This window comes from Phyllosticta citriasiana, assembly GCF_038021145.1.
Source record: "Phyllosticta citriasiana strain CBS 120426 chromosome Unknown IWZ02scaffold_7, whole genome shotgun sequence".
In the NCBI taxonomy this organism is placed as follows: domain Eukaryota; kingdom Fungi; phylum Ascomycota; class Dothideomycetes; order Botryosphaeriales; family Phyllostictaceae; genus Phyllosticta; species Phyllosticta citriasiana.
In genome coordinates, this window is record NW_027117284.1 from 1,183,693 (window position 1) to 1,207,464 (window position 23,772).

Here is a 23,772-nt window from a genome sequence, read left to right on the forward strand (position 1 = left end):
AGTAGCAAGCACGCTAGCTCAGCCAGGCAGCTAGCTAGCTTCCCGGTGGTTTGTCTTGATTTCCTTCGACGGAGTAGGTACGATATGTCTTGTGTGCGTGTGTGCGTGTATTTTCGGTGGTTGTAGTCGTTGTGTAGCAGTTGGCGGCGGCGGCGCTTGTGTTCGTCCACTCTCGTGGCCCAGCAGCAGGAGGCATACCATCTATCCATCCATATGCAGCAAACAGCACATCATCTCTTACATTTCCAATTGTCCCTTTCCCGTTCCGCGTTTTATTTTCTTCAGACCAGAGCAGACCAGAAGCAGACCAGACGACACGAGGATTCTTCCGCTTGCTTGCTTGATAGTTTGATTCGTTTTTCTTCCTTCCTTTCCTTGTTTGTCTTTTCGTTTTCGTTTTTTCGCTCACTCCTTGTGTACGCCTTTCCCTTCTCTCTCTCTCTCTCTCTCTCTCTCTCTCTCTCTCTCTCTTCCGTGCATAAGGTATCAATCGTTTGGCAGCAGGAGGCAGCGGCAAGTATGTTTAAGCAAGCATGTATGTATGTGGGACGCAGCGAGCGCATTTTTACATAGAGCGCATACAGCAACAGCATCATTCAGGCTTGATGGTTTCTTTTGTTTCTTTTCCCCTTTTTGAGAAGTGTTTGGCAACAGACCGACGGACAAACATTTGCCATGTGTGCAGACACGACAATAACGACGGCGGGTGGTGGTGGTGGTAGTACAGAACAGAACGATCGATCTCCATTTGGGTCCATCCATGCAGAGGCAAATGCAATAAACGTTTTTTGGGCATGCTCGTCTGTTTGTCTCTCTGCGACGGGCTCGCTCGCCCGCTCTCGCTCTTTGTGTTTGGGTACGTACTGTACATACTGTACAAAGTGCTTGACATATGTACTCCCACGCCGGGTTTTGGCTTTTGAAATCGGTGGGGCGTAGGTAGGTGTGGAAACCGGGAATTCCTGTGGCGAAGGCGTCTTGTCTGTGCCTGTGTTTCCCGTTCCAACGAACGAACGAGCGAACGAACCGCCCGCGTTGCGCAAGTGTCGAGTTTCGGTCTGGTCGGGCGACTACAACATGTAGCTGGCCGAGCCGTGTTGTGTGTGTGTGTGTCTCTGTGATCGAGTCCATTTCGTAGCCGTCCGTCCGTCTGTCCGTCTCTTGAACCCCGCCGCCGCCGCCGCCGCTGCTGCTGCTGCTTGCTTGCTTGCTTGCTGTCTGGCTGGCTGGCTGGCTGTCCCAGTACAAAGGGGTACGCAGCACGCAAGTATCCAGCCGGCCAGTCAGCGTACCTCGAATACTGTACGCCGACGGGAGTTTCGTGTGTGCCCTTCCTTGATTGGCGACACGGGCTGCCCTCGCTCGGCTCGGCCACATCACGCGTCGCTCGCTCTCTTCCGTCCGTTGTTGGTCTGGTCTAGTCTGGTCCGCCTGTCTGCCCGGCTTGTGGTTCGTGGTCCGTCTGTACGACAGTCGCATCATCATCATTATCAACATCCATCATACAATCATCATCCCTCGCCAACGAATCCAAATCACAAGGCGCGCATCTAGCCGTGCGCTCGTCCACAGGCCCGGTTTCCCTTCCTTGATCGGCGTTGCCGAGCGGCAGCACGCGGTGCGTGACAAACGCGGAGGACTGGCTGACCCGAAGCCAGGCCGGTCGTTTTGAGGTGCCATCTCGGTTTAGCAAGCGAGAGGTCGATCGGCAAACGCAGACGCAGAGGACGACGACGCCGCCGCCGCTGCCAACGCTCCAGCTGTGCCGCCGTTTGTGGCATGACGCCATCGACGCGCATGCTCGTGCAGTACACACGTATCTATGTAGCCAAGTGCCGTGGTGCGTCGTCTCGTCCCGTTTCGTCTCGTCTGGTCTCGTCTGTTTTGCATTTCCTCGCCGGGGACGTGTCCAGACACAGAGACGTATTTGGGGTGATCAAACCGGCTGGCGAAACCTTTCACTGTGCCATCATTCCCCGGCTCCTCGCTTCAGCACTCGTGGTCGCACGTCTTTTACCAAGGGGAAGAGGAAGTGAGGGCTTCAAGACGGGTCTATCGATTCGGTGGTACGACGATGCACGGCACAGGTCCAGGCATGGCGCTGTGCCCCCGTCCTGAGGGCGTACATACCGTACTGTACCGTGCAGTACTTGTAAGTACCGAACGTAGCGTACGTGCGGGCGTGTGTGCCCTCTTCAATTCTGCCTAGGCTTCACGATACCATCGTGCACCAGGTAATAGACGACGGTGCTGTCGTCCTCAACTATGCCCAGCAGCGCGCGCTTGGTCGTCCGCCATTTGTCCTCCGCGCCCTCTTTGCTCTGCTGCCCTTGGGCGTCCTCGTCTTCCTCGCCTGCTGCTGCTGGCGGCGCTACCGTCATGTCGCCGAATACCTCGGCCAGCTCCCGCACCGTCCATTTCTCGCGCAGGTGCGTGGGCACCACCCATTCGCGCTGCGGCGCTGGGTCATCCTCGACTGGCAATCCGGCAGAGCGACGGCGCGCAGCTTCCTTCAGCAATGCAATTTGCTCGTCTGGATGCGTGTAGAGCCGTTTTGAAGGAAGGCCGGAAAGAAGAGGTCTCGAGAGTGGCAGGTGGGGTGACGTGGGAGAATGCGTGTGCAGTGTCAAGGAGCGCCAATGGTGCTGATGTTGGAGATTGTGGAGCGTCTGGTGCGCGAGCGAGAGATGATGGGGCGAATGCGGCGATGTAGAGGTCTTGAGGGCTTCGGTGATTTTTTGGTCGAGCAGCGAAGTTTGCGATGTTGACACAGCCATGGCCGGAGAGGTTCGAGAAGCAGTCGCTGAGGACGGCAGCGTGCCTAGACAAAGACAGGCTTGATGCTGCGGCCGTTTTTTTGCGGGCTCGTGAGCTCGTGAGGCTTGGCCAGCAATGGAGGCGGTGGTGGAAATGCTTGATGGTGGTTTGGGATGCTGAGCAAGAGAGCAAAGCGCAAAACCAAACGATTAGGTACGAGAAAGCGCGGGGGCCCAGCCAGACGGTGATTGGTGCGGACCCTGGAGCAGATCGATCCTCCGCTTCTCCTCCGTAAACCTAATGCGAACACGAAGCTTAAACACCATTCGAAAGAAGTCTTTCTCCGCCGTCTGTCTGCCTTGCCGGCTAAAACAAAATGGAGTCTCTTGCGCCTTCTGCTAATTTTCTCCAATACCCCCTCTTTCCCAGGCGTGCTCCTTTTTCACGTCGTAAGCCCTCACTTCCCCCTTGAACACCGGGCGCAATACGCAGGCAATAGCAATACCCATTGATTGAATTATAGGCAGGCATCGTCTCTTATTCGCTGCCTCCTGAAATACAGAGCAGGGTGAGCTGTTCTCGGAGATTGTCCAAGGGACGATGGCAAAAACGGCCGTCGCTTACACGCAGCAGACAGCTTGCTAGCCGTCATCCATCTGTCGAGCCACGGCGTTGGACACTTGACTACCTATCCCAGCCCAACATGGCGGCCGACGCACGCAGTGTCTCAGCCGCTTCTACGTTATCGCCTGTTCCTTCTGCTTTTTCTGTTTCGTTGACATCGTCTAATTCCAATACCGATTCTCCAAATCCCCAAGCCTCGCCAGCTTTGCCAACTTCGCCAACTTCTCCAACTTCTGCAACTTCTCCCATATCTGCGCCATCCCCGCTGGTTGAGAGCACACCTGCTGAGCTTCTTGAACCACGAAGACAGCTGTCGCGCTCAAGGACTGCCTCGGTTGCATCAAATGCCGCTGGTAGACTACGCTCCGTTTCCCTCAGAGTCTTGGAGGCAGACTTCCCACCTGGTTTCATGGCGGCTACCGGAAGCGCCGCCGCTAGAGTCCACACGCCTGCAGAGATACGCAGAGGAAGCCTTGCCCATCTGACAGCAAACAACGAGGACGCTGAAGAGGAAGAAGGAAGCCCCGAAAGCGGTAGAAGAAGGCTGAGCAGATCTGTCACTGGACTGAGCATTTGGAGCATGGGCAGAGGCAACAAAGGGAACGACGCCTTGCCGGCCGACTCTACCCCTAGACTGGCTCAGCTGCCCCCCGAAGTGGATGGCACGGGGACTCTTGAGCCTATGGCGTCTCGAGGTCCAAGCCATCAAGACAGACTGAGCGCAGATGACGGCGTTCGTCCTATTAGAACAAATCAAGAGTCCATGACTGCTTCTATCAAGACTGGCTATGCCAACACAACACGAACAGGAAATTCTCAAACAAGCTGCGATAATAGCTACATATCGCCTCCCGAGCTCCCGTGGACAGTATCAACCGTTCTCGCTCTCAAAGCCTTTTGGCGCTGGTTCTGCACGCCACTCGGATTCGCCATTACCATTTACGGTCTCAACATCGTCGCCTGGGGTGGCATGCTTTTCCTTCTCCTCTGCAACGCCGCGCCCGCCATGTGCCACCCGTCGTGCAACGATCTCCAAAGCCCGCGCCGCATATGGATCGAAATCACCTCGCAAATCCTCAACGGCCTTTTCTGCGTCACAGGCTTCGGCCTCGCCCCCTGGCGCTTCCGCGACCTCTTCTGGTGGTGCGTGTGGCGCTTTGGCTGGGGCCAAAAGCGCGGCCAAAGCAAGGCCGAGCGCAAGAACTACGGCCTGCGCCGCCTCGCTGGTATTCACCGCAACTGGTTCAGGCTGCCGGGATCCAACTCGCTGCCGCCGACGACGGGCCCCAAAGACCTTGCCGCGCAGGCGGATAATGAGGCCGTCATTCCCTTCCCTGCGGTCAAGGTTCCGGATCCTCCTCCTACGAGCATCCGCGCTCAGCCGACCAAGCTGTGGAAAATGGACTTTGTCATCTGGTGCAACGTGTGGAACACGTTTTTTCAGTGCTGTCTCGCGGGTTTCATGTGGGCCATGAACAGGTACGACCGGCCGCCGTGGTCGACGGGCCTGTTCGTCGCGCTCGCGTGCGGCGTCGCAGGCATGGGCGGCATCTCCATGTTCAACGAGGGAAAGCGCATCAAAAAAGTCGAAGGGATTCCGATGGAGTCGTGGCAAGGGAAGAAAGAGTACAGAGACTTGGAAACGGGCCAGAAGGGGAATCAGGGGAAGGACAAGGATGAGGCGGAGGAGGGAAAAGAAAAGGCAAAAGATGCTGCTGAGAAGATCGTTACGGTGGAGCAATAGACAATTTTTTTTTGGATGGGTGCGCAATGGAGTTTATACCCCTTAAAGTGGTCATCGTGTGGGCCTACTGTCCTGACGAATCACGATGAGAAATAGAGTTTTCGCACACACAGACAATGCTTCATTCATAGCCTCTCTCTCCGTCTACGTTCGTCTCTATCTGGAATATTTTCAACAATGTCGCCCGATGCCACCCACCTACCTACCCCTAACCAACTTGCCCCTCCATCTTGCTGCTTTCGCTCACTAGTAAACGTACCTAAAATTCTCATTCTCCCAATCCGTCAAATCCTCAAACGCCGTAGCCTCGGCATCACGCTCGGCCACGACGCCCGCCGCCTCCCTCTCCGCCTTCCTCCTGTCCCTCGCGCGATTCTCGCGCGCCAGCATAGCCCACAAGACGCACACGAGCACGACCTCAGCCAAGTGGCAAAACAGCATACTCCAAACCCCCAACTCATAGCCTGGCGCCTGTTCGGTTTTGAAGAAGAAGGGGCCAGCAATGTTGCCGACGCAGTAGCCCAGAAACAGGAACGCGTTGGTGACGATTTTCTTGGTGTGGCCGGCGGTATTGCCCATGCTGAGGGAGAGGACGAGGACGAAGGCGGCGTTGTAGGGCCCCGTCAGGTAGTAGCACCAGAGGCGGGCGATGTGGCGGTGGGCGGGGACGAAGCGCAGCCCGAGACAGCCGGCGATGTTGGGTAGCAGGAAGAGCAGGATGAAGGCGCAGCGCGTGTTGCGCCGCAGCCGGTTGGCGTAGTAGTCGTTCAAGTAGACGCAGACGAGGATGGATATGGCGATGAGCGCGCCGTACGGCACTTGCAGCAGCGTCGTCACCAGCGTGCTGTACCCGAACCCCTGGATGATGAGCGTGCCGAAGTTGGAGATGCCCCCGTTGGGCGTGTTGCAAACGACGCCGATGATGAAGAAGAGCAGCGTTTTGGGATCGCGGACTGCTTCGAGCATTTGGTATGTTTTGAAGTGCTTGTTCTCGATGCCCGTCTGGTTGCCTGCCAGCCGCCGGATGGCGACGTGCCGCGTCCGTACATTAAGCCATGGCGCTGTCATGGGCGAGTCGGGGATCAGTAGGAACATGATGATTCCCCAGGCTGAGCAGAGCGCTCCGATGACGAGGAATTCGTACTTCCACGAGGCGAGGGCTCCGCGGATGTTGCCAATGCCGTAGCCTAGGAGTCCGCCCAGAGCGATTCCGATTCCGTTCGCCGTATACCAGAGCCCCATTCGCACTGGTTGTTCTCGCCGTGTGTACCACATGGTCGTGATGAGCATGAAGGCTGGGTCGGCGCATGCCTCCGCGGCGCCAGACAATGCGCGCAAGGCGGCGAGCGTGGCAAAGTTCTGTGTCTGTTGTCAGTGGTCTGCGTCTTTGGAGCAAGTATAGAAACAAAGGCTGTAGAATTGAAGCATCATGGAGACGTTGGAGGTGAGTGGAATTGTGAAAGTACTGGAAGTAGGCAATCAATCTTAGGCTACTGTAGGGCAAGGGGACTCAATGCTCCCTATGATTATGAACGTAAAGAGCATTATAATGACTTCGAGTGTCATGGCTTTTGAAACAACCCCCAAACTGATATAAAGTTGGAAGTCTTACCTTGGACCCCGCTTGAGCCATGAGCAGGACACCCCACAAAAAGATGTTGAAGCCGAGATACTTGCCCACTGGCAGCTTCTGCAGAAGAAAATTCGTGGGAAAAGCCCAGACAAGAAAACCGAAGTAGAAGATGCTGCTGAGCCAGTTGTATCGCGTGCCGACAAGATCAAGATCCTCTTTGATTCCGAAAATGGCTGCATACGATAATGTTGTCTTGTCAATATAGAAGAAGGCGTAGCACACGGCAATGTATGGCAGGATTCGCAAGTCAATCTTTCGCACCAGTCTCTTCTCTTCGGCCGCGTCGATGGGGTCGTGCATAGCTTCGGTGTCGCGTATAATGGCCATGGCGGCGTCGCCGTCCGTTACGAGAGGTGGTTTCCCATCGCCATGCGTTGAAGGAGCTGTCTCCACATGTTCAACGCGTCGTTTCAGATCATCTTGGGGAGTTGGCGAAGTTGCTGCCTCTGAATCATCTTGGGTTGGTGCTGCGGAGGACCGGTGGTTCGAAATGAGCCGCATTTTGATGGTGACGAAATTTTGGAGAAACGTATTGAAAAGTTGCACACGGACAAAGAAAGGTTGATAAACCAAAAGTTTCCTTGAGAATCAGGCTGTTCAGATATCTTGGTCAAGAATCGCATAGATTTACGGATACCACCCTCTGGCAAAAAGGGTGCCGGCACAAAATTCCGGCCGACGCATGTGCAGCAGTTGTTGTCATTTGATGCATTGTCAGAGTCGTACGACTTTAATCCTTTCCTTTCTCTTCTGCCAGCCGCTCCTAGAACAGTAGGGAGACGCGACTTCGGAAGAATTACAGGTATGGCCTGGTACGACGTCCTACACTGAGCATTAGAGAACAATGGAACGTGGGGAAGAAAGCCCCACTCTGCGTGGGTGTCTAGTGCGGGGAAGGACTGCGGGGAAGCACTGCAGTTTATGGTGACGTGGGCTAGAGATTCGATGCCCTTGCTTGCATCGTGTTGCAGGTGATTTTCATGGTAACACATTCGGTGTTGGTGAGGGTGCCTGCGCAGCCTTTCGGCCGAAATCCAAGTTTTGGTGACGCTGTTCGGGGATTTCGAAGATGGCAGAAACGGAGCTATCAGGGCACGCAGTTTGTTTCAGGCGCAGACGAGGACGAAGATGCCAAAGCGCAACTTTTCCAAGGTGAAGAATGGCTGGAATGTAGATTAGATGGTGTTGCGTTGCGGGTCGACGTGGTTTCCGAACGAGTCTGGCCCCGGCATCCCCGCATGGCGCTTGTTCTCTGCACATCCACCACTCGCTTCCATCGACTCTTCGCAAACAGAATTCCTGGATCGCAAAGTCATCATGCCCATCTGCAGTCTTCACCTTGTCTCTCTGCGAACTGCCATCTCCGATTTCCTTTATCTTCTCTTGAAATCGAAACCGGAGCCTCTCGTGGTTTCCCGCGTAATCCGCTGGGTTATTGTCCCTGAATCGCTCTCCGTGGATCCACTTCTCAATCGAAATATTCCATGGGACTTGCTGCTTATTCTGCCTGGTGCAGAAGGACTTTCATCGGACCTCCTAGAGCATGTCGGCAACGAGTGGACGGTAAAGGTCGGAATACCGTCACGACTCATCTCGGGATTCAAACAACGTAACGAAAAGCTGCTCTTTCCAAAATCTGAGGACGTACCGCCTTTGTCGGGCGCGTTGAATCAGCCGCGCATTGCTGGATCCTCCCAAGGACTTGAGCTCACAGAAGAGCTACGAGGCTGGATCGAAAGATTCAGCCAACGGGAGGGTCAGCACGCAGTCTCCATGTTGAATTTGCTAGCATTCAAACCTGGAATGAAAGACGAATATCTCAAATATGGCGCTGAATTCGCAAAATCCATAGGAAAGCGGCGTGGGGGCAATGCGAAGATTGTCGGAAACGTGATCGATGACGGCAGTGGACTTGGCAGCGGCACAGGTTCCGAGGGAAAAGTCTGGGACGAGATTGCTCTGGCTCATTACCCCAGCATTGAGCATTTTGCGGACATGTTGGCCAGCGAAGATTATCAAGAAGTGAATCACCGGCACAGGGTCGGCAGTCTCAAGGACACCTTCATTCTATGCACTAGTGAGCTAGACCTGCTCGGCGTTCGAGGGCCCGAAAGACTCTAGTCTCACATCTCCCGCATGAATGGACATTGTTGTCTGAGGCTTGCTCCCAAGAGTCGTGAAATACACAGGCCAACTTAGGGAGTACGCAGATGCCAATTAAAAACTCCCTGGCTGTTTATCAGTTTGACGATGTTGAATACTGCTCAACTCCAAATTTTCTCCGTTCAATTGCAGCAGTTGAATGTTCTCTATGCGCTCCATTTCACAATGTATGAGAGCTCTTCCGATAGCTGCCACTTTTGTGTGGTATGACTTTGGGCAACAAAGCTCGGCCTGCCGCTCATCGCCTACCACCGGACTCTCGTGTTTCGGAAAGCTCAGGAAAACATCGGCCAAGAACCCCTCCGTTGTGGCCGCACCCGCACTTAGCAGAAAACAACCAAACACTGTAAGGCTGGACTGCGGAGGTGGATTACTTATCTGTTATTCTAAAATACTCGAGCCGCGCAATGCATCGGAACAGCCTGGAGACGGCACATATCATGTGCTCAATTTCACTGCCATGAATCTCAGGTGAACAGATTTGGCCATACTCAAACATGAGATTTGGCTGCCGTCTGTTAGCAAACAGAGTTATTCTCGCTTAGTGCTGCCTCTTCCTGGCGATAAATCCGCAGGTGTTGTTCTTTTCATCCGTGGCCTGGTGAACGATCTCCATGATCGACTTTTGACTAGTCTCTCTGTCCGCTGAACCGCTAGTGCGGTCGGTGGCGGCGATAACCGATAATGGGCCAGTTACTCCAGGACTTGAGGCCTTTTCGGGGGTCGCTGACGCCATGTCAGGTTAGTCCTATTTGAGTAATGGTACTGAAACTGACCAATTGTTCGGTCTTCCCTTCAGTTTTTAACCCCTTTTGGACTTTCCACTGAAATCTATCTGGAGCTGTAAGTTAGTGCTGACTCTGGGATCTCGAGGGTTAATTTTCAGCTGAAATTAACAGATTTTCAGACAGATGACTGGAAGGTGGGGGAGATATAGCCACCGTCAGTTTGATTAGGCGTAAATAACCCGTAGTTAACAAAACGCCAGTTCTAACTAATCTGGGACGACTGATCGGGGACGACCGAACAAGGCCTGACAGTCGTTCCTGAAACCACCGGATTCAGAACGGTGTTTTGCTGGAAGTTGACCTTGCAACTCCGCCCCGCCCTACTTCCGTGACAGCCAAGAGCTGGTGAAGTCTCTGCCGGCCATAAATACAGCGTCGCTTTCAGATACAATTTCGACTGACAGGATAACGCAGTTTCAAAACTCCCCAACTCCCGGCCTCTTCCACTTCCCCAAACCAACAGCATGGCCGAGAACGAGTTCATTGGTTCCAAGACCAACGATGATGTCCGATTCGCTCAATTTGGGGAGAGGATAATCACAAGCCTTTTGGACTCCAAGGCTGAGCATCAACCGAATCAAGTCTTCGCATCCATTCCGATTGACGATGAGGACCTATCGAAAGGCTTTCGCGACATCAAGTTTTCCGAAATGGCGGGCGCCATCAACAGAGCAGCCCATTGGTTGGACTCTACTCTTGGGAAGGTCGACCGGAGGCCTAGAGACCCTTTCGAGACGTTTGCCTACTTTGGACCCCGAGACCTCAGGTATCCAATTTTTGTTGTTGCTGCCTCCAAGGTTGGCAGACGGGTACGTCGCTGAATGAAGGCTGAGAGGCTCGAAAGCTCATCTTCCTACGCAGGTGGTCCTGCCCTCCCTGCTTGCGTCAATCGAGGCCCAGGTCCACGTTTTGATCATATCCAGATGCAAAACGTTCATCTGCGGCGCTGATTTCGGCTTTCTCCCGGAACTTGTGCAGCAGGTCTCCGGCTCCAAGATGATCAAAGCACCCAGCCAGGAGGAACTGTTGACAGATCCCGCTTCAGTGCCTCGATATCCCTACGACAAGACTTTTGAGGAAGCCAAAGACGATCAAGTCCTTATGACACACACATCAGGCCCGACAGGTTTCCCAAAAGTATATATCGTAACGCAGAAAATGATAACCAAATGCGACGTAGTCAACGTTCTCAAGAGAGGAGGTCCTTCGGTCGGTGCACCCATACAACCGGGGTCGCGGATGTTTTGCAGCGTCCCCATCTTCCACGTAAGTACTGCTTTGACGCGGGCCACATGCGGGACAAAATCCCTTGCTAACAAATTGACGAAGGGTCTCGGCATGGTGTTTCATCTCTATGGAGTTGTGTATAACGACCAAGTCGCCGTGCTTGGTCCAGCTAACAAGCCTGTCACTCGCGACGTCGCCATTCAAGTTTGCAAGTACGGTAACGTCGTAGGCGTAACGCACCCCCCCTTCTTGATCGAAGAGATGCTCAAAGAACCCGACGGTCGAGAAGTCATCCAAAAGTCAAAATACGTCATCTTCGGCGAAGCGCCCCTCTCCAAGGCTGTGGGAGACATGCTTGCATCCTGGGGGAATGTGTATCCCCTCATGGGAAGGTAGAACTCCCTTGTGCACCCTGGTTTGAGTGTTCGCGCTGAGAAACGTAACCGCAATGAAGCACCGAAGGCGGTATCTGGATCACATTCGCCCCCCAAGATCCGCGCGATTGGCAATACTACGCCTTCCACCCAGTCATGAGCGTCGAGTTCGACCACCAAGACGGCCCCTACCACGAGCTCGTCGTCAAGCGCACGCCCTTCTCCGAACAGTTCACCATGTTCTTCGACTCGGTGCCGTCGGCCAAAATCGAGTTCCGCACCAAGGACCTGTGGTCGCGCCACCCGGACCCCGCAAAGCCGCATCTGTGGAAGTACGAGGGCCGCACCGACGACCTGATCGTGCTGTCGGGCGAGGTCAAGATGTATGCGGGGAAGCTGGAGGAGCGGCTGAGGAATACGCGAGGCATTCGGCATGCGTTGGTTGGCGGCCAGCAGCGGCCGGTACCGTTTTTGCTCGTCGAGGCGGTTGAGGCGCCCCAGACTGAGGATGATGCCGCGCGCTTGCTGGACAAAATTTGGCCTGAAATTGATGAGCATAATCGTAATGTGTTCGAAACGACACGGTTGAGGAAGGAACTGGCACTGGTGGCACCGAGGGACCGCCCGTTTGTGCGGTCGGATAAGGGCGCGGTGGATCGCAGAAATACGCTCAAGGCGTTTGAGCAGGATGTTGCGAGGCTGTACGATCAGGCTGGCTTCAAGTGATGGTTCATGATTGTCGTCATTACAGGTTGAGCAGGTGGTCCAAAGATTAATGTCGTACTCTTCATTGCGAAATATGCCATGTCTAAACTATCTGTCTTTCCAATCTATTTCCCCGTAACTAGAGCCTCCCTGTACTTGTCGCCCATAAGGCTGAAGACAAGGTCAACATTTGGCGGGTCTGGAAGCTTCTGTCTCCCTTCAGCGTCCTTTCCAACAATGACAGACCCTCTGTACACGCCATCGACATCCATCTGCGACGCCTCCTTGACGTCCTTGCTCTTGCCCGAGCGCAAAGGACCGCTAGCCGTCGACGGCTGGATGACGGTCGAGTCCATCAGATGCTGCCACTTGGCCAGGTACTGACCGGGGCCGTGGTCGGTCCTGTGACCGCGGCTCAGGATCGACTTCATGCGCTCCGTCGACGCCGCCTGCAGCCCTGAGAGATAGCTCGAGTGCGCGTCGACGGCGCGGAGCACAGCCTGCCGGTCGCCCTCGGAGAGGCTTGCCAAGATGGCTTCCAGCACTGACGTCATGGCGCCAGCGCCCTCGCGGGCGTCGGCGGGCTGCTGGAAGAGGTTGCGCACCTCGTGCGCATACATGCGGAAGCGCTCGCGTATGTCGACGCCGTTGTGCGCGACCTGGTGCAGGAATTTGTGCAGCGAGTACTGGTGCTTGCGCATGAGGCCGACGAAGTCTTCGACCGTCGGAGGCTCAACCTTATCGCGCTTCTCCTTCTTGACGGGCAACTTGGCCAGCTTGATCAAGTCGTCGAGGAAGTTTTGCAGGTCTTGCATGGAACCGCTCAGGTCGACTGCGTTGTGCAGGGATCGGATTATGGGCTCGTACGCAGGGACCAAATCCCTGACTGCTTGCGTGAGATGGTCCGGATTCGAGCGGCAAAGGGTTTGTGCGATTTGCACGCGGTCACGAATGGCCAGCTCGGACGCAAGGTACGTCTGACACATCTCGTGCTGGGCGTCGCTCAGGTCTGTCGACAGTCCGCTCTCTTGGAAGATTACGGTAACCAAAGATTTTGATGTTTTCTCTGATAGACTTGTCAGCGACTAAATGGGACAGGAGATTCGGGAATGGTTACTGCTAATATTCCTCCTCCGATCATGCTCTGACCTCTCCAGCTCGATGTGAGCTTTGAGCGCCTCGAGATGCTCTTTGCTTGGTCTGTCCTTTGCCTTCTCAATCTTGTGGGAACGTTTCTCCAACTCGGACGAGTCCCACGACAAGACTGTTGAAATAATTCTGAAAAAGAGCATTAGTTTTTGAATTTCATCAAGAGACGGAAAACCTACTGTTGCATCAAATTCATCCCCTCATCTGCGTCTTTGCTAAGGCCAGCCCAGTTGGTAAGTGAGCCAATGCTGACCTTGGCAAGCACGATCTTCAGCATGCCGTTGATCATGGTAGCGACGTTGCCTATTCTTAGCGTCTGTCGCATGATGGCATAGGGAATAAGTCTGTGGATGTTGTCAAGCATCCGCATCAAGGTTTGGCCCTCAGGATTGACAATCAAAATGTGGTGAACCAAAGAGGCAAGACTTGAGTTTGTCAGCGCGTGGCTCTTTGCACAGATAATCAGGGAGTATCGGCTCACTTGACCAAAATGCATTCGTGCGCAACCTGTATCAAGACTGGATGTTGAGTCAAATCGTCCGTCTCAGCAACTTTGTCGAACAGAGTGTCCATCATGTCTCCATAGATGAGCTCCTGTGCGAAATCTTCCCATCCCTGCATAATGTCGGAAGCTTGTGACATGTCATAGACGCGGTCTGAGTTGACCGGTTTCTGCGGGAAGCCGCCCAGAATGCCTTTGGCCGGGTACTCAAGCATGGCGGAACATGCAGTAGAGATGGTCTTTCTCACGCCGATGGCGCCCTTGTCGTAGCTTTCTGAAAGATCGCCTGCGGCAAGCTTCTCCATAATGGACAGAATTCTGTCGGACCAAAATTCGACTGGAACGTCACATAACCCGGGGAACGAAGGCATAAACTTGGAGAACAAGGTGTGCATGACTGGTGCCACACATTTTTGGTCTGGCTGCTTGGGAAATGGATAGCCATATTTGTGAATCGCCTGCGGGTCCTTGAAGAGTTCGATTTCGGCATAAGTCTCCTGATGGGTCAAGATGTCGAACAAGGCGTGAGCCTGTGCAGGAGAGAGCTGTTGCGAGGACATGACGACGGCGGCGGAAGATGGTTTGCGAGCATATTGTCTTCCAGGGCTGGGATGTAAAGATGTGATATAGCTGGACGTTGGACGTTGCCTGGCGACTGAAACGCCGGGCTGGTCCCGAGCGCAACGTCATGCCGCCGGACCCCTTTGACGGCCTGCCAAGCCGCTAGTCCAAAACCAGACAGGAGCCCTACTTTCTTTTCACTACCTCCGCCAGTCAGCCTATTCGTCGTCTACCACCCGCCTTAGAACATGGTGATGGCGCTGTTTATGCGGCCGCCTGCTAATCAGAGTTGCTGCAGTTTAGACGCGGTGCGACCAAAAGGCCCTGCCTTGCACACCACTTTTCCACATGCGGCGATTTGCGTACCGAGGCTAATGCTATCACAGCGGACGCTTCACGATTTGACAGCGGCATGATGATAGAGAAGGCTTCGAATGGTTCTCGTACCTCGCATCCTGCTCTCTGGTCGAACACGTCTCGCAGTGGTTCTCTCTTGGCACCAGTCGTCTAACTGTGCCCTGGCTAGAATCCTCTCCGGGCTTTTGGTGTGTACCCAACCAAGCCTGAGGCAGCTAAAAATATTCTGCGAAGCTTGCATGCCCTCTTTTTCATGGTTCGTATCCAGCTCGCTTCCATGAAGTTACCATCACTGAGCAAACCTACGAGCTCATACATTAGCAGGCTTCCTCTGTGAAAATTCGGGCGGACGAAACCTGTTTCAGCACGAGAACGAGGAACGAATGCCTTGCGCCTTACTCTAGACAACCTATTGCCTTGTCTCTTCGATGCCTGGTTTCGAATGTGTTCCTGCGTCATCAGGGCTTCCGATGGAACTGCAGAAGCTTCGATTAATTCCGCTCACATCTCTTTGCATTAGTTTTAGACGATCCAATGATCCCACGGAATCTCTGGAAGTTTTGAACGAGTCCACGCTCCACAGACAAGCAAAGCTCTTCAAATATCTTTTTGGACTCCTGAGTTCCTTCAAAGTTTTGAATGAAAGTTATCTTTGTCAGGAAGCTTGTGCTAGGTCCGAGAATCGTCCTTGCCAAACAAAGCAACCTGTTTCCTTGTCTTTGTACATGTTTTACTGGACGCCTTGTTTGTTGAAGGCTCTGCCAGAATTTCTTTGCGTTGTCCTCCTAACTTTTAATACACCAGGCAAAATAGCTTGCTCCTTGCCTTGAGACTCTCGGCTTGGGAAAGCCCCAAAACCGATAGGGCTTCTTTCGGCTACGGCCTTGTGGAGCGCGAGACCTCTCCAGATGGGCTTTGTCATTCTGGCACTGTGCATTGTTTACACCACTTTGTTCTCAGCCAACGTCAGCCTTTGTCAACATCTCTCGAACAATGGAGCACTGTTCAGAAAGGAGCGTTTATTTGGAATGGTATAATTTCGAAAGTCTCCATTCTTTCCATCGCAGCAACTATTATACCCACAGAAGAGAGGCTACGAACAGGTGAGCCACAAACATCCAAAGCTTACCATATCACACACCATGTCTGCCTCGTTGCAGCATCCCAACATCGAAGATGCCCCCCACGAGAGCGGTAAGTACATCGCCATCAACTGGACAACGCCTGCCGGCAAGGCGCACACCATCCAAGCAATCCCCACGGCATTACTGATGCACTTTTCCCCCCGCATCAAGCAGCTCCTCACGCAACTCCCCAAAGAGCACAACATCAAGGCCCTCAACTTCGGCATCACCGCACTCGACCCCAACGCCGCCGGCTTCGTCCTCGGCCAACTGCGCTGGAGCATGACAACAGGCACACCACTCAATTTCTCCTGCCGCACCGCGCACACGCTCGAGCACCGTCTGCAGACGTATAAGGCGCTGCAGGTGCTCGACATCTTCCCCTTCCACAGGACGCTGCGCAAGGCGCTGCTTAATGATGTGTACCAAATGACGCCGCCCAGCAGCGCGGCCGTGATTCGCGAAATCTGCACCAATCATGCCGATGATTGGGGCTTCACGAGCAGCTTGCTGGCTAACGTGGCGCTGCGAGTCTCCAGCGGTGAGTGCCGCGGCGACGTCTGGGATTGCTTTCGCCGTGCCGTTGCTGATGCGAAGGACGCGCGGCTGGAGCAGCGCTTCCAGGCTGCTCTGCGGACGCTCGTGGAGAATGGGAATCGCGCGCATCGCAACACGTGTGATGCTGTGGGCTCCAAGGCTGTGCCGAGGTTGGCTCAGAAACCGTCGCAGCTGCCCTCACAGATCACTGAGACGGACGAGGCGCAGCGGTTTTTGAACTCTGAGAGTGCGCTTTTTGATGACGAGGAGTAAGTTGTTCACTTTGTCTTCGTCGAGGTGCCTTCGAGGACACGGTTTTAGGTAATGGTCAAACGTCGTTTCGTTGCACGCTTTTTATGTGATGTAGTACTGCAAACACTTTCAAACTCCGGGCTTCCCTTTCTGCGTCGTGAGATGAAAGCTCGGCGATTCTGAACTCGCAATTTACTTCTCATACGCTCCACATCGTATAGTACCATTGGGCAGCGAAATTGACATGCGCATGCAGAGTTATCACTACAAGCAGGCAATGGTGCGACCCTAATTCTATTGACCAATCCAGCCAGACTACACATACAACCTCATAAGTAGATAGAGAGCGACGACATCCAACATCCAATCAATCCATCGCAAACCCACGACCAAACAGATCGACACAACCTATTTCCTAATCTGACGTCACCCAACATCTTTCCCAGCAAAACCAAAGGCAAACTCACCATGCGACGAGCACCAGCCAAGACCCCCAGAAAAACTCTAGCCCATGTAAACGGCAATGTGGTCATCGAGGTACTGCGTAATGTCGCCCAAGAAGACGGCAGCGACGGTGCTGACGGCGCCGAAGCCGACGCCCGCCCAGTACATGTGCGGGAAGGACTTGGCGAAGCACTCGCGCCCGGCCTCGATGATGCGCTGCACGCCGATTGGGTTGTTGCGCAGCGTTGGGTACGTCGTTAGGTTCTTGTTCAGGTTGGCTGAGATGTCGATGGCTGGAGATGTTTGTTAGTGTCGGGGCTATTGGGATTGTTGCTGTTGTTTCTCTTGACGTTGACGTGACGCCTTCTGTGGTGCTGGTTGCATTCGTAACCGGGAGGGGGGATTGGGAGAGCTTACCGATGTTGTAAATGGTGGCGGTGTCAAAAACGTAGCCGTAAGTGATGGCGGCAGGAGCGATGGTCGTGTACGCGTTGTCCGTGTAGTGCGACTTGAAAATGTTGTAGTAAATAGCAAAGCCAATACAGCCACCAATCATGCGAACTGAAAGCGCCATAGCCGTGGCGGTAGCAATCACTGTCAAACCTGTTAGTTTTGACAAATCACCGGGAGCGGGAGAGAGTAATACAGTCGTCGGGGCATATGATGGTAATGATAATCTGGCAGGGAATGATGACGCCGCCGACGCCCAAGGCTGCCAGGCTCAAACAAGCGTAGACGGTGTGGAGGTTGTTGAGGTCAGCAACGACCATGCCGCCAGTCCCTGAGTTGTCGGTCAGTCTTTTTCGTCGGCAATGGGCGATAACAACATACCAGCTGTCATCGTAGCGCAAGAAACGACCATCAAAGTCCGAATCTTGCCATTTAGGAGAGTGACCAAGAACGCAACGACCACGGAACCACCGATGATGCCGAACCCAATAGGCAAACTGCGGATGCCGACCTGGATCGGGTCCTTGTCGTACATGGACTCGGACTGAACCGGCCACCAGACCAAAACACTGAAGAAATTGGCTCCAGACGTAAAGGTGATGAGAAGAATGAGAGACATGTTGCGAAGGTCGCGCTTAATGCGTCCAGGGAACAGGGGCCACGTCGCAAACTTCCACTCCCAGACGACAAAGGCAATCAGGCACAGGATGCCAACAACCATAGGGGCGATGACGTGCCCACTCTTCCAGGGGTGCTGGTAGCCTCCCCACACGAGGGCCATGAGGAAGAGGACGATTCCGGCGGTGGCGAGGATGCCTCCGACGTAGTCGATGCGCCTGGTAATCTCCTTGCGGGTCAAGCCCTGAGAGTTGACACGAGGCGGAGGGTGATAGAAGACGAGCAGGAGAGCGAGACCGATGACCGACCACAGACCAATAAAGAGGCCATTGTAGCGCCAGGAAGTTTCGGAAATGAGTTGCGCCCACAGCACAGCCGGACAGAATGGCAAAATGCTGAGAATGACGCCGCCGACATACAGACCGCGCTTAGAGGTCGGTGCCAGCTCTCCGGTGCCGGCCAGCGCAGTCAACTCGCAGACACCGCCACCGATGCCTGCAATTACCATGCCGGCAATGAAGACGTTCATGTTGCCAGCAACGGAGCAAATAATCATGCCGAGCGTGATGAGAGCCTGTCACGCAGCGTTAGAATTGTAGCATGAACATTCAGGATGCGAATATACAAACCATTCCAGCAGCGCCGACCCAACGGCGGCCGAACAGATCAGAGAACGCGCCAACAAACGGCGTCACCGCCGCGATGGCTAGCAGATTACCAATGACGGACCAGATGTACGTGTCACTACCGCCGATATCAGAGTAGATGAGAGTGATGCAGCCGCCGAAGAGGTAGACTGGGATTTGCGACGCTACCCAAAGGAAGCACATGGCTATGATTGCCATGAAGCGTTTTATCGACATCTGCTCATGGTCAGCTTCGCTTTAAATTGTTCCAAGGAGATGATTCTACCGGTGGCTCGTGGTCATGTTCCATGCCATCCCCATAAGTCCGCAGTCCATTTTTCTCGTAGTAGTTTGGGTTTCCTGGAACCCTCGAAATCGTCCTGATGGGCTCCACTGAGGGGTTTGATTGAGTTTGCTCAATTTGGTTTGTTCTTTGCTTCTCAAGATCTTCCGAAGAGTGAGATTCATCGTGGCCATTTGGCTGGCGATCTGGCGACGCCATGGTGAAGGTTTGTGGGGAGCAACGGTGTTTCGAGTCTCAAGAATAGAATGAGATGCAGAAAACAACCACCGAAGGCGTTTGCGCGAAGCAAGGAATCACAACTCCCAGAAATGGAATGTCAGATGCAAAGAGGAGCATGTATGCACCACAATGACTTTAATAAGAGCCTCCACATTTCCACCCACAGCTACATTCTCATGAAGGGCCCATGGACACTAGAAAGAAGCCTCGGTAGCTTGGAGGACAAGGGCTGCGGAACTCTGTCGCAGCACTCCAGCATCGACCATTCCGGCCAATCAGGAGCCCCTTCAGCCCGCTGAAACGGAACTAGAGCCAGACAACGGCTCGACAGGCATACCCCGTGGGGTGGCTGAACCAACACCCCGCACACTCACATGGCCCGGAGCTTCGAGTCCACGCTCGACTACCCTGGGCCTCCTGGTCTGCAAGAGCAAGGCTCGCGAGGTTGGGTGCGAACGAACAACGCGAAATCGGCTGTGTCGCCGTCAGTCTGCATTGAAGAGATATTCCAAGAATCGATCTCCCTGATTGGTGCAGGGAGAAGGTTGACCACGCGAGCCGACATGTGCGTTGACGTGAAGGCTGCGTAATAATTGTGGAACCCGAATGCGAAGCGGTTCTGTAAATTCTTCAGTCTTGCCAGTCGAAGTCTTTCTCTTCACGAAGCCATTCCCTTCTCAGCCGTCCTTCAACACCGCACAAAGCCAGAGTGGATGTCCTCCCACACGGCGGATGTTGTGAGCGGGGTCGGTTTGCCGATCGACTTGCCCTTAAATTGATTCCGCCCACCTCACATGGGTCGTCTTGGCCTGCCATTACGGACCAAGCGGACAAACAACACGAATCATGTTACCTTCTGCAACCCAGGTGGTCCCGCGGGAATGAAATTCGAGAATGTCTCTGGAGCAGCCACCGAGGTAGTCAGCCTTCACGATCTTTGGCCATTTCCCATAGACCTGGGCCAAAGGAAGGACTTCCACGCTCTTGAAGAGACGTCGGCAGAATGCGCGGGCAAGCTTGTACATGGCAACAACTAGACTGCAAATCTCTTGGCCAACCTAGTGACAAGAAGTCGAAGACATGAGCCAAGTCAAACGGACCATCCGATGTGGTACGGGCCAGATCTGTGGGGATTTTTGGCAAAGGTCAAGCGGCTGCGAATTGCTTGGTCCTGTTCATAGCACCATCCATCTCGACGTGATCTCGTGGACAGGTACGGTGGCTTAGAGATGACAAGAGATTTCTCAAAGGTGAGGCGAAGAGCCGCCACGACCAACATGCGGATGACCATGATGAGCGGCGGTGGTCAGGTACCAGACGCCATTCCAGGTCATTGATATAGACACCTCGCCGTTTGTGGGTACCATGTGGTCACTTACGGGTTCAACGTTAGCCATATTGCATTTGTAGCGCACCGCCAACATGCCCCGTGGGGTACTTGGTAGCGCAAAACCGGGAAACGTTAGGTGGCGGCAAGTACCTAGCGTTTCTGCCCGTAGCTGGTCAAGGGTGGACCTTGGAGCAACGCGCCAACCACAAATAACGCGAATGGATATTTTCCGCAGCTGGAACAACGGCTGAGCCGAATCCGAGGTTGGTTGATCTTAGGAGAGAACAGAGAAAATGAGCGACTTGCTTCTGATCCCGAAAATTAAATCATTCTGGCATGTCCGGTGAGCTACCAGCATATAATGATGATGTCGAGCCCCAGGAGGGATGGACGGCTGTCTTCGAATAAATGATGTCGTGATTCTTGTCGCGCATGGCAAAAGTGTTATGATTGCAGAATAGCTCGTTGATACCAAGCGAAGGAGAAAGAACGAATTAAAGCACGTCAAAAGGAATTATACCAGTCGCGCCCATTTTTGAATCATCTACCTACCGACGTTGTTTGCGCAAAGCCACTCTGTCATCGCCGACCATCGAAAGTGGTCGACAGATAGCCAGCGACAGGTCTTGGTAATCAGCCCTGTCAGAAAGCTTTACTTATCCCAAGTGCTGAAGGTCAATGCATTGCATGATATCCATTTCGGGAACTCGGAACAAACCTCGAGGCGAAGTTAGTAGTCCCTATTTCCTGATCTCGCGCCGAATCCCAAGAGTCGATTTCTGAAAGTCGAACCAATCACTGCTCACGTACTGACGAATCGCTTACGCGCCCGGGGGAGGAGGTGGAGGAGGCTGGTCACTCGGGGGCGGCGGAGGAGGAGCGTCGCCCGGAGGGGGGGGAGGCGGAGGACTGCCAGCGGTTCCTGGAGCCACGGGATAGCCGGGGAACATGGCGGGCATGCCAGGCGGCGGAGCAAGGCCTGGAGGTGCGCCCATGGCAGGTTGTCCGTAGGCGGCATTGGGGTCAGTTCCATATCCGTAGCCATAGCTGTAGCCACCCGGAGGAGGAGGTACAGCGGCAGATTGCTGCCAAGGGGCAGCGCCAGGAGCAGCGGGAGCTCCGTAGCCACCAGATTGCGCGCCGTAACCGTAGTTGTCGTTTCCGCCGCGGCCACCACCGCTGGCCCAAGGAGGAGCCGACGATCCACCATCACGCTCCTCTCTGGACTGACGCCAGGGGGCGGCAGCACCAGTAGGACCGCGCTGCCAAGGCTTCATGTCCCGATCACCCTGATCATCGTAGCCACCAGGGCCTGCTTCAATGCGGTGCTGAGGACCTGATCCACCAATAGCAGGAGCAGCACCACCTCCCAGCTCGGCCATTAGAGACTCGTATTCGCGGTCGACGTGATCTCCAGCCCCAATTCTTCCGCCACGGTCGTTGTTGCGCCAGTTTGCGCCGCGTTGACGGTCGGGACAGTCGCGGGCCATGTGTCCAGCATTACCACAGACGCGACAAATGATGTTGGCGGTGAAGTTGCGCTGCTCGGGACAGTCGTACTTGCGGTGGCCAATCTGTCCACAGTTTTGACAAGCCTGGTTTTCGTCGTCGCGGAGGGTACCGTTGAGCGCGGCGAGTTCACGGAGTTGGTTACGCTTGAGTTCGTTCTGGCCTTCGGGGATGGAGGCAGCCTGTAGTATGTAAGCAAAAGTTTTGACAGAAGACTGAAAGGGGTGGAACTTACCGTCTCGATGATGTTGTTGATGAGTTTCTTGGCCTTGTTGACTTTCTCCTCGGTGTCGGCCATGATGAGACAGTGCAAATCCTCCTCCTGGTTGCTGGTGTGAGCAGCATCCGAGCGACCTTTGCCTTCCTTGACGGATCCTTTGCCGCGGATGGCGATTTTGGCGGCTGATTCGGTTTCCATCTTCTTCAAAGTGTTACCACGGGGTCCGATGAGGAGTCCAACTGTTAGTAAGGAAGAAACCCTATTGTTAGCTTGTGGTTCTCGTAAAGGAGGCAAATGTGTGATTAGTGCGTGGGTTAGTGACGATAGCAACGCTGCGCATTACATGGAATGCCACAGACACTGTGTGCGACACAAGAGTGCAAAGATGAGAGGTTAGAGATCGAGGGTTAGCAATCATACTGAAGTTAATCTCCGGATAGTCATTGACTGGAACGTAGACCTTCTCTTGGGTCTTGGTGGGGCGCCTGTAGTCAGAGGGCGGGTGGTAGTTCGGGATGATTTTCATGGCCTTTTCAACAAGCTTGTGACGTTCATCCTCGAGCTTCTTGCGGTAGCGGTACTCGCGAGTGTTTACACGACGACCAAAGTTGTCATACTGCGGCGGAGGCGAAGGAGATCTGCCTTGTGTGAGCTGAAGCCAGGAAGGGTTGCCGAGGCCGACTTACCTGTCACCATCGGCTGGGACAACATCGTTGATCCTCAGCTTTTGGGAAATCTCTTCGATACGCAAGTGCAGTGTGTATGCCTCGAGCTGTTCCGCAGTCATGTGTGCCGTGATGGCCGTGGTCAATCCCATGAGGCCGGCGGCCTTGTTGTCGGACGCGTCGCCCCAGCGGTTGCGCTTCTTGCGGCGCTTGGTGCCATCGGAGAGGATAGATTCTGTTACAGCAAGCTCCGGTCAAAGTTATCCAAAGTGAAGAGCTGCAGAGAGACTTACCACGCGTCGGGCTCCGGCCGCGCTTGAGGTCGGAAAGACCAGTGGCGGGAGCGGATGGGTCATAACCAGTGTCGTCGCTGTCTCCGCCAAAGCGACGACGAGTTCCCAAGGGAGTGTTGTTAGATCCGGTGATGCCTTGATTGCGCCACGACATGTTTGTCGGTGGGTCGAGGGAAACTTATCCGCGAAGGGTAGGCTGAAGCTCCAGAGGAAGAGGCGGGCCCTGGCTTAACAACTTCTGCCGACGGGCAGGCTTCGGCAGACGGCCCGGCTGGTGGCTTAGCTTAGTCACCAAGTCAACGCGTGCTCGCATTATTCCGAGATTTAGCCGGAGGTGGGAATGGTGCCGGGTGGTGTTTGTCATCAACCGGACATCTTTCAACGGACGAGGCAAGATGACGACCACAGACTGTGGTACTCTACATGAATCAAGCTCTAGTTGCTCCATTCATGACAAGACTATCTTTATGAGCTCACATGCAGCTTCAATTACCCTGAAAATGGCGATGCCATGTCAGATACGACACCATAGCAACCGCTATTCTTTCACTACCAGAGTCTGTCGCAGTGAGCTCAAAGTCGACGCTGATCCATCAT

At 54.2% G+C, this 23,772-nt stretch overlaps 10 protein-coding genes across 10 annotated transcripts; 4 read left to right on the forward strand and 6 right to left on the reverse strand.

Moving 5' to 3' along the window:
* Nucleotides 1-343: 343 nt before the first annotated feature.
* IWZ02DRAFT_277820 (uncharacterized protein) lies at nt 344-1,638 on the reverse strand. Its single transcript, XM_066763595.1, has one exon. The coding sequence runs from the start codon at nt 1,495-1,497 to the stop codon at nt 487-489; it is 1,011 nt and encodes a 336-aa protein (XP_066622429.1). The 5' UTR covers nt 1,498-1,638; the 3' UTR covers nt 344-486.
* A 557-nt stretch (nt 1,639-2,195) lies between these two features.
* IWZ02DRAFT_519970 (Sen15 protein-domain-containing protein) lies at nt 2,196-3,364 on the reverse strand (the record flags this gene model as incomplete). The annotated part of the gene is made up of 2 exons (XM_066770752.1): nt 3,017-3,364; nt 2,196-2,821 (listed from the first exon to the last, which is right to left on the reverse strand). The coding sequence occupies exons 1-2, from the start codon at nt 3,081-3,083 to the stop codon at nt 2,196-2,198; spliced, it is 693 nt and encodes a 230-aa protein (XP_066622430.1). The 5' UTR covers nt 3,084-3,364.
* On the forward strand, nt 3,066-5,222 carry IWZ02DRAFT_452746 (uncharacterized protein). Its single transcript, XM_066767617.1, has 3 exons — nt 3,066-3,206; nt 3,281-3,325; nt 3,391-5,222. Exon 3 carries the CDS (start codon nt 3,461-3,463, stop codon nt 5,123-5,125), a length of 1,665 nt encoding a protein of 554 aa, XP_066622431.1. The 5' UTR covers nt 3,066-3,206; nt 3,281-3,325; nt 3,391-3,460; the 3' UTR covers nt 5,126-5,222.
* A 26-nt stretch (nt 5,223-5,248) lies between these two features.
* On the reverse strand, nt 5,249-7,598 carry IWZ02DRAFT_277844 (putative MFS allantoate transporter). The gene is made up of 2 exons (XM_066763597.1): nt 6,738-7,598; nt 5,249-6,484 (listed from the first exon to the last, which is right to left on the reverse strand). Exons 1-2 carry the CDS (start codon nt 7,257-7,259, stop codon nt 5,372-5,374), a joined length of 1,635 nt encoding a protein of 544 aa, XP_066622432.1. The 5' UTR covers nt 7,260-7,598; the 3' UTR covers nt 5,249-5,371.
* A 477-nt stretch (nt 7,599-8,075) lies between these two features.
* On the forward strand, nt 8,076-8,879 carry IWZ02DRAFT_378303 (uncharacterized protein; the record flags this gene model as incomplete). The annotated part of the gene is made up of 1 exon (XM_066764986.1): nt 8,076-8,879. The coding sequence occupies one exon, from the start codon at nt 8,076-8,078 to the stop codon at nt 8,877-8,879; it is 804 nt and encodes a 267-aa protein (XP_066622433.1).
* A 1,089-nt stretch (nt 8,880-9,968) lies between these two features.
* IWZ02DRAFT_452750 (putative AMP-binding enzyme) lies at nt 9,969-12,082 on the forward strand. The gene is made up of 4 exons (XM_066767618.1): nt 9,969-10,518; nt 10,571-10,975; nt 11,039-11,328; nt 11,391-12,082. The coding sequence occupies exons 1-4, from the start codon at nt 10,174-10,176 to the stop codon at nt 12,034-12,036; spliced, it is 1,686 nt and encodes a 561-aa protein (XP_066622434.1). The 5' UTR covers nt 9,969-10,173; the 3' UTR covers nt 12,037-12,082.
* On the reverse strand, nt 12,083-14,328 carry IWZ02DRAFT_482246 (PX-associated-domain-containing protein). Its single transcript, XM_066769143.1, has 4 exons — nt 13,646-14,328; nt 13,344-13,589; nt 13,133-13,293; nt 12,083-13,081 (listed from the first exon to the last, which is right to left on the reverse strand). The coding sequence occupies exons 1-4, from the start codon at nt 14,224-14,226 to the stop codon at nt 12,141-12,143; spliced, it is 1,929 nt and encodes a 642-aa protein (XP_066622435.1). The 5' UTR covers nt 14,227-14,328; the 3' UTR covers nt 12,083-12,140.
* A 1,398-nt stretch (nt 14,329-15,726) lies between these two features.
* IWZ02DRAFT_433494 (uncharacterized protein) lies at nt 15,727-16,518 on the forward strand (the record flags this gene model as incomplete). Its single annotated transcript, XM_066766299.1, has 1 exon — nt 15,727-16,518. One exon carries the CDS (start codon nt 15,727-15,729, stop codon nt 16,516-16,518), a length of 792 nt encoding a protein of 263 aa, XP_066622436.1.
* Nucleotides 16,519-16,765: 247 nt separating this feature from the next.
* On the reverse strand, nt 16,766-19,334 carry IWZ02DRAFT_277960 (major facilitator superfamily domain-containing protein). The gene is made up of 6 exons (XM_066763599.1): nt 18,922-19,334; nt 18,639-18,872; nt 17,773-18,583; nt 17,588-17,722; nt 17,359-17,535; nt 16,766-17,234 (listed from the first exon to the last, which is right to left on the reverse strand). Exons 1-6 carry the CDS (start codon nt 19,135-19,137, stop codon nt 17,002-17,004), a joined length of 1,806 nt encoding a protein of 601 aa, XP_066622437.1. The 5' UTR covers nt 19,138-19,334; the 3' UTR covers nt 16,766-17,001.
* A 2,449-nt stretch (nt 19,335-21,783) lies between these two features.
* IWZ02DRAFT_277955 (uncharacterized protein) lies at nt 21,784-23,164 on the reverse strand. Its single transcript, XM_066763598.1, has 3 exons — nt 22,904-23,164; nt 22,638-22,855; nt 21,784-22,456 (listed from the first exon to the last, which is right to left on the reverse strand). Exons 1-3 carry the CDS (start codon nt 23,032-23,034, stop codon nt 21,870-21,872), a joined length of 936 nt encoding a protein of 311 aa, XP_066622438.1. The 5' UTR covers nt 23,035-23,164; the 3' UTR covers nt 21,784-21,869.
* Nucleotides 23,165-23,772: the final 608 nt, after the last annotated feature.

Bases quoted from the DNA above. Each gene is read 5' to 3' on its own strand.
- IWZ02DRAFT_277820 (XM_066763595.1), bottom strand. From the start codon at position 1,497: ATGTTGATAATGATGATGATGCGACTGTCGTACAGACGGACCACGAAC.
- IWZ02DRAFT_452746 (XM_066767617.1), top strand. From the start codon at position 3,461: ATGGCGGCCGACGCACGCAGTGTCTCAGCCGCTTCTACGTTATCGCCT.
- IWZ02DRAFT_277844 (XM_066763597.1), bottom strand. From the start codon at position 7,259: ATGCGGCTCATTTCGAACCACCGGTCCTCCGCAGCACCAACCCAAGAT. The intron at 6,485-6,737 runs GTAAGACTTCCA...CAACAGACACAG, and splicing joins TGGCTCAAGCGGGGTCCAAG to AACTTTGCCACGCTCGCCGC.
- IWZ02DRAFT_452750 (XM_066767618.1), top strand. From the start codon at position 10,174: ATGGCCGAGAACGAGTTCATTGGTTCCAAGACCAACGATGATGTCCGA. The intron at 10,519-10,570 runs GTACGTCGCTGA...CTTCCTACGCAG, and splicing joins CCTCCAAGGTTGGCAGACGG to GTGGTCCTGCCCTCCCTGCT. The intron at 11,329-11,390 runs GTAGAACTCCCT...ACCGCAATGAAG, and splicing joins GTGTATCCCCTCATGGGAAG to CACCGAAGGCGGTATCTGGA.
- IWZ02DRAFT_482246 (XM_066769143.1), bottom strand. From the start codon at position 14,226: ATGTCCTCGCAACAGCTCTCTCCTGCACAGGCTCACGCCTTGTTCGAC. The intron at 13,590-13,645 runs GTGAGCCGATAC...GACAAACTCAAG, and splicing joins CACGAATGCATTTTGGTCAA to TCTTGCCTCTTTGGTTCACC. The intron at 13,294-13,343 runs GTAGGTTTTCCG...GCTCTTTTTCAG, and splicing joins GGGATGAATTTGATGCAACA to AATTATTTCAACAGTCTTGT.
- IWZ02DRAFT_277960 (XM_066763599.1), bottom strand. From the start codon at position 19,137: ATGGCGTCGCCAGATCGCCAGCCAAATGGCCACGATGAATCTCACTCT. The intron at 18,584-18,638 runs GTTTGTATATTC...GCTGCGTGACAG, and splicing joins GGGTCGGCGCTGCTGGAATG to GCTCTCATCACGCTCGGCAT. The intron at 17,723-17,772 runs GTATGTTGTTAT...CCGACAACTCAG, and splicing joins TTGCGCTACGATGACAGCTG to GGACTGGCGGCATGGTCGTT.
- IWZ02DRAFT_277955 (XM_066763598.1), bottom strand. From the start codon at position 23,034: ATGGGATTGACCACGGCCATCACGGCACACATGACTGCGGAACAGCTC. The intron at 22,856-22,903 runs GTAAGTCGGCCT...CACACAAGGCAG, and splicing joins GTCCCAGCCGATGGTGACAG to ATCTCCTTCGCCTCCGCCGC. The intron at 22,457-22,637 runs GTATGATTGCTA...CCTTACTAACAG, and splicing joins CTATCCGGAGATTAACTTCA to TTGGACTCCTCATCGGACCC.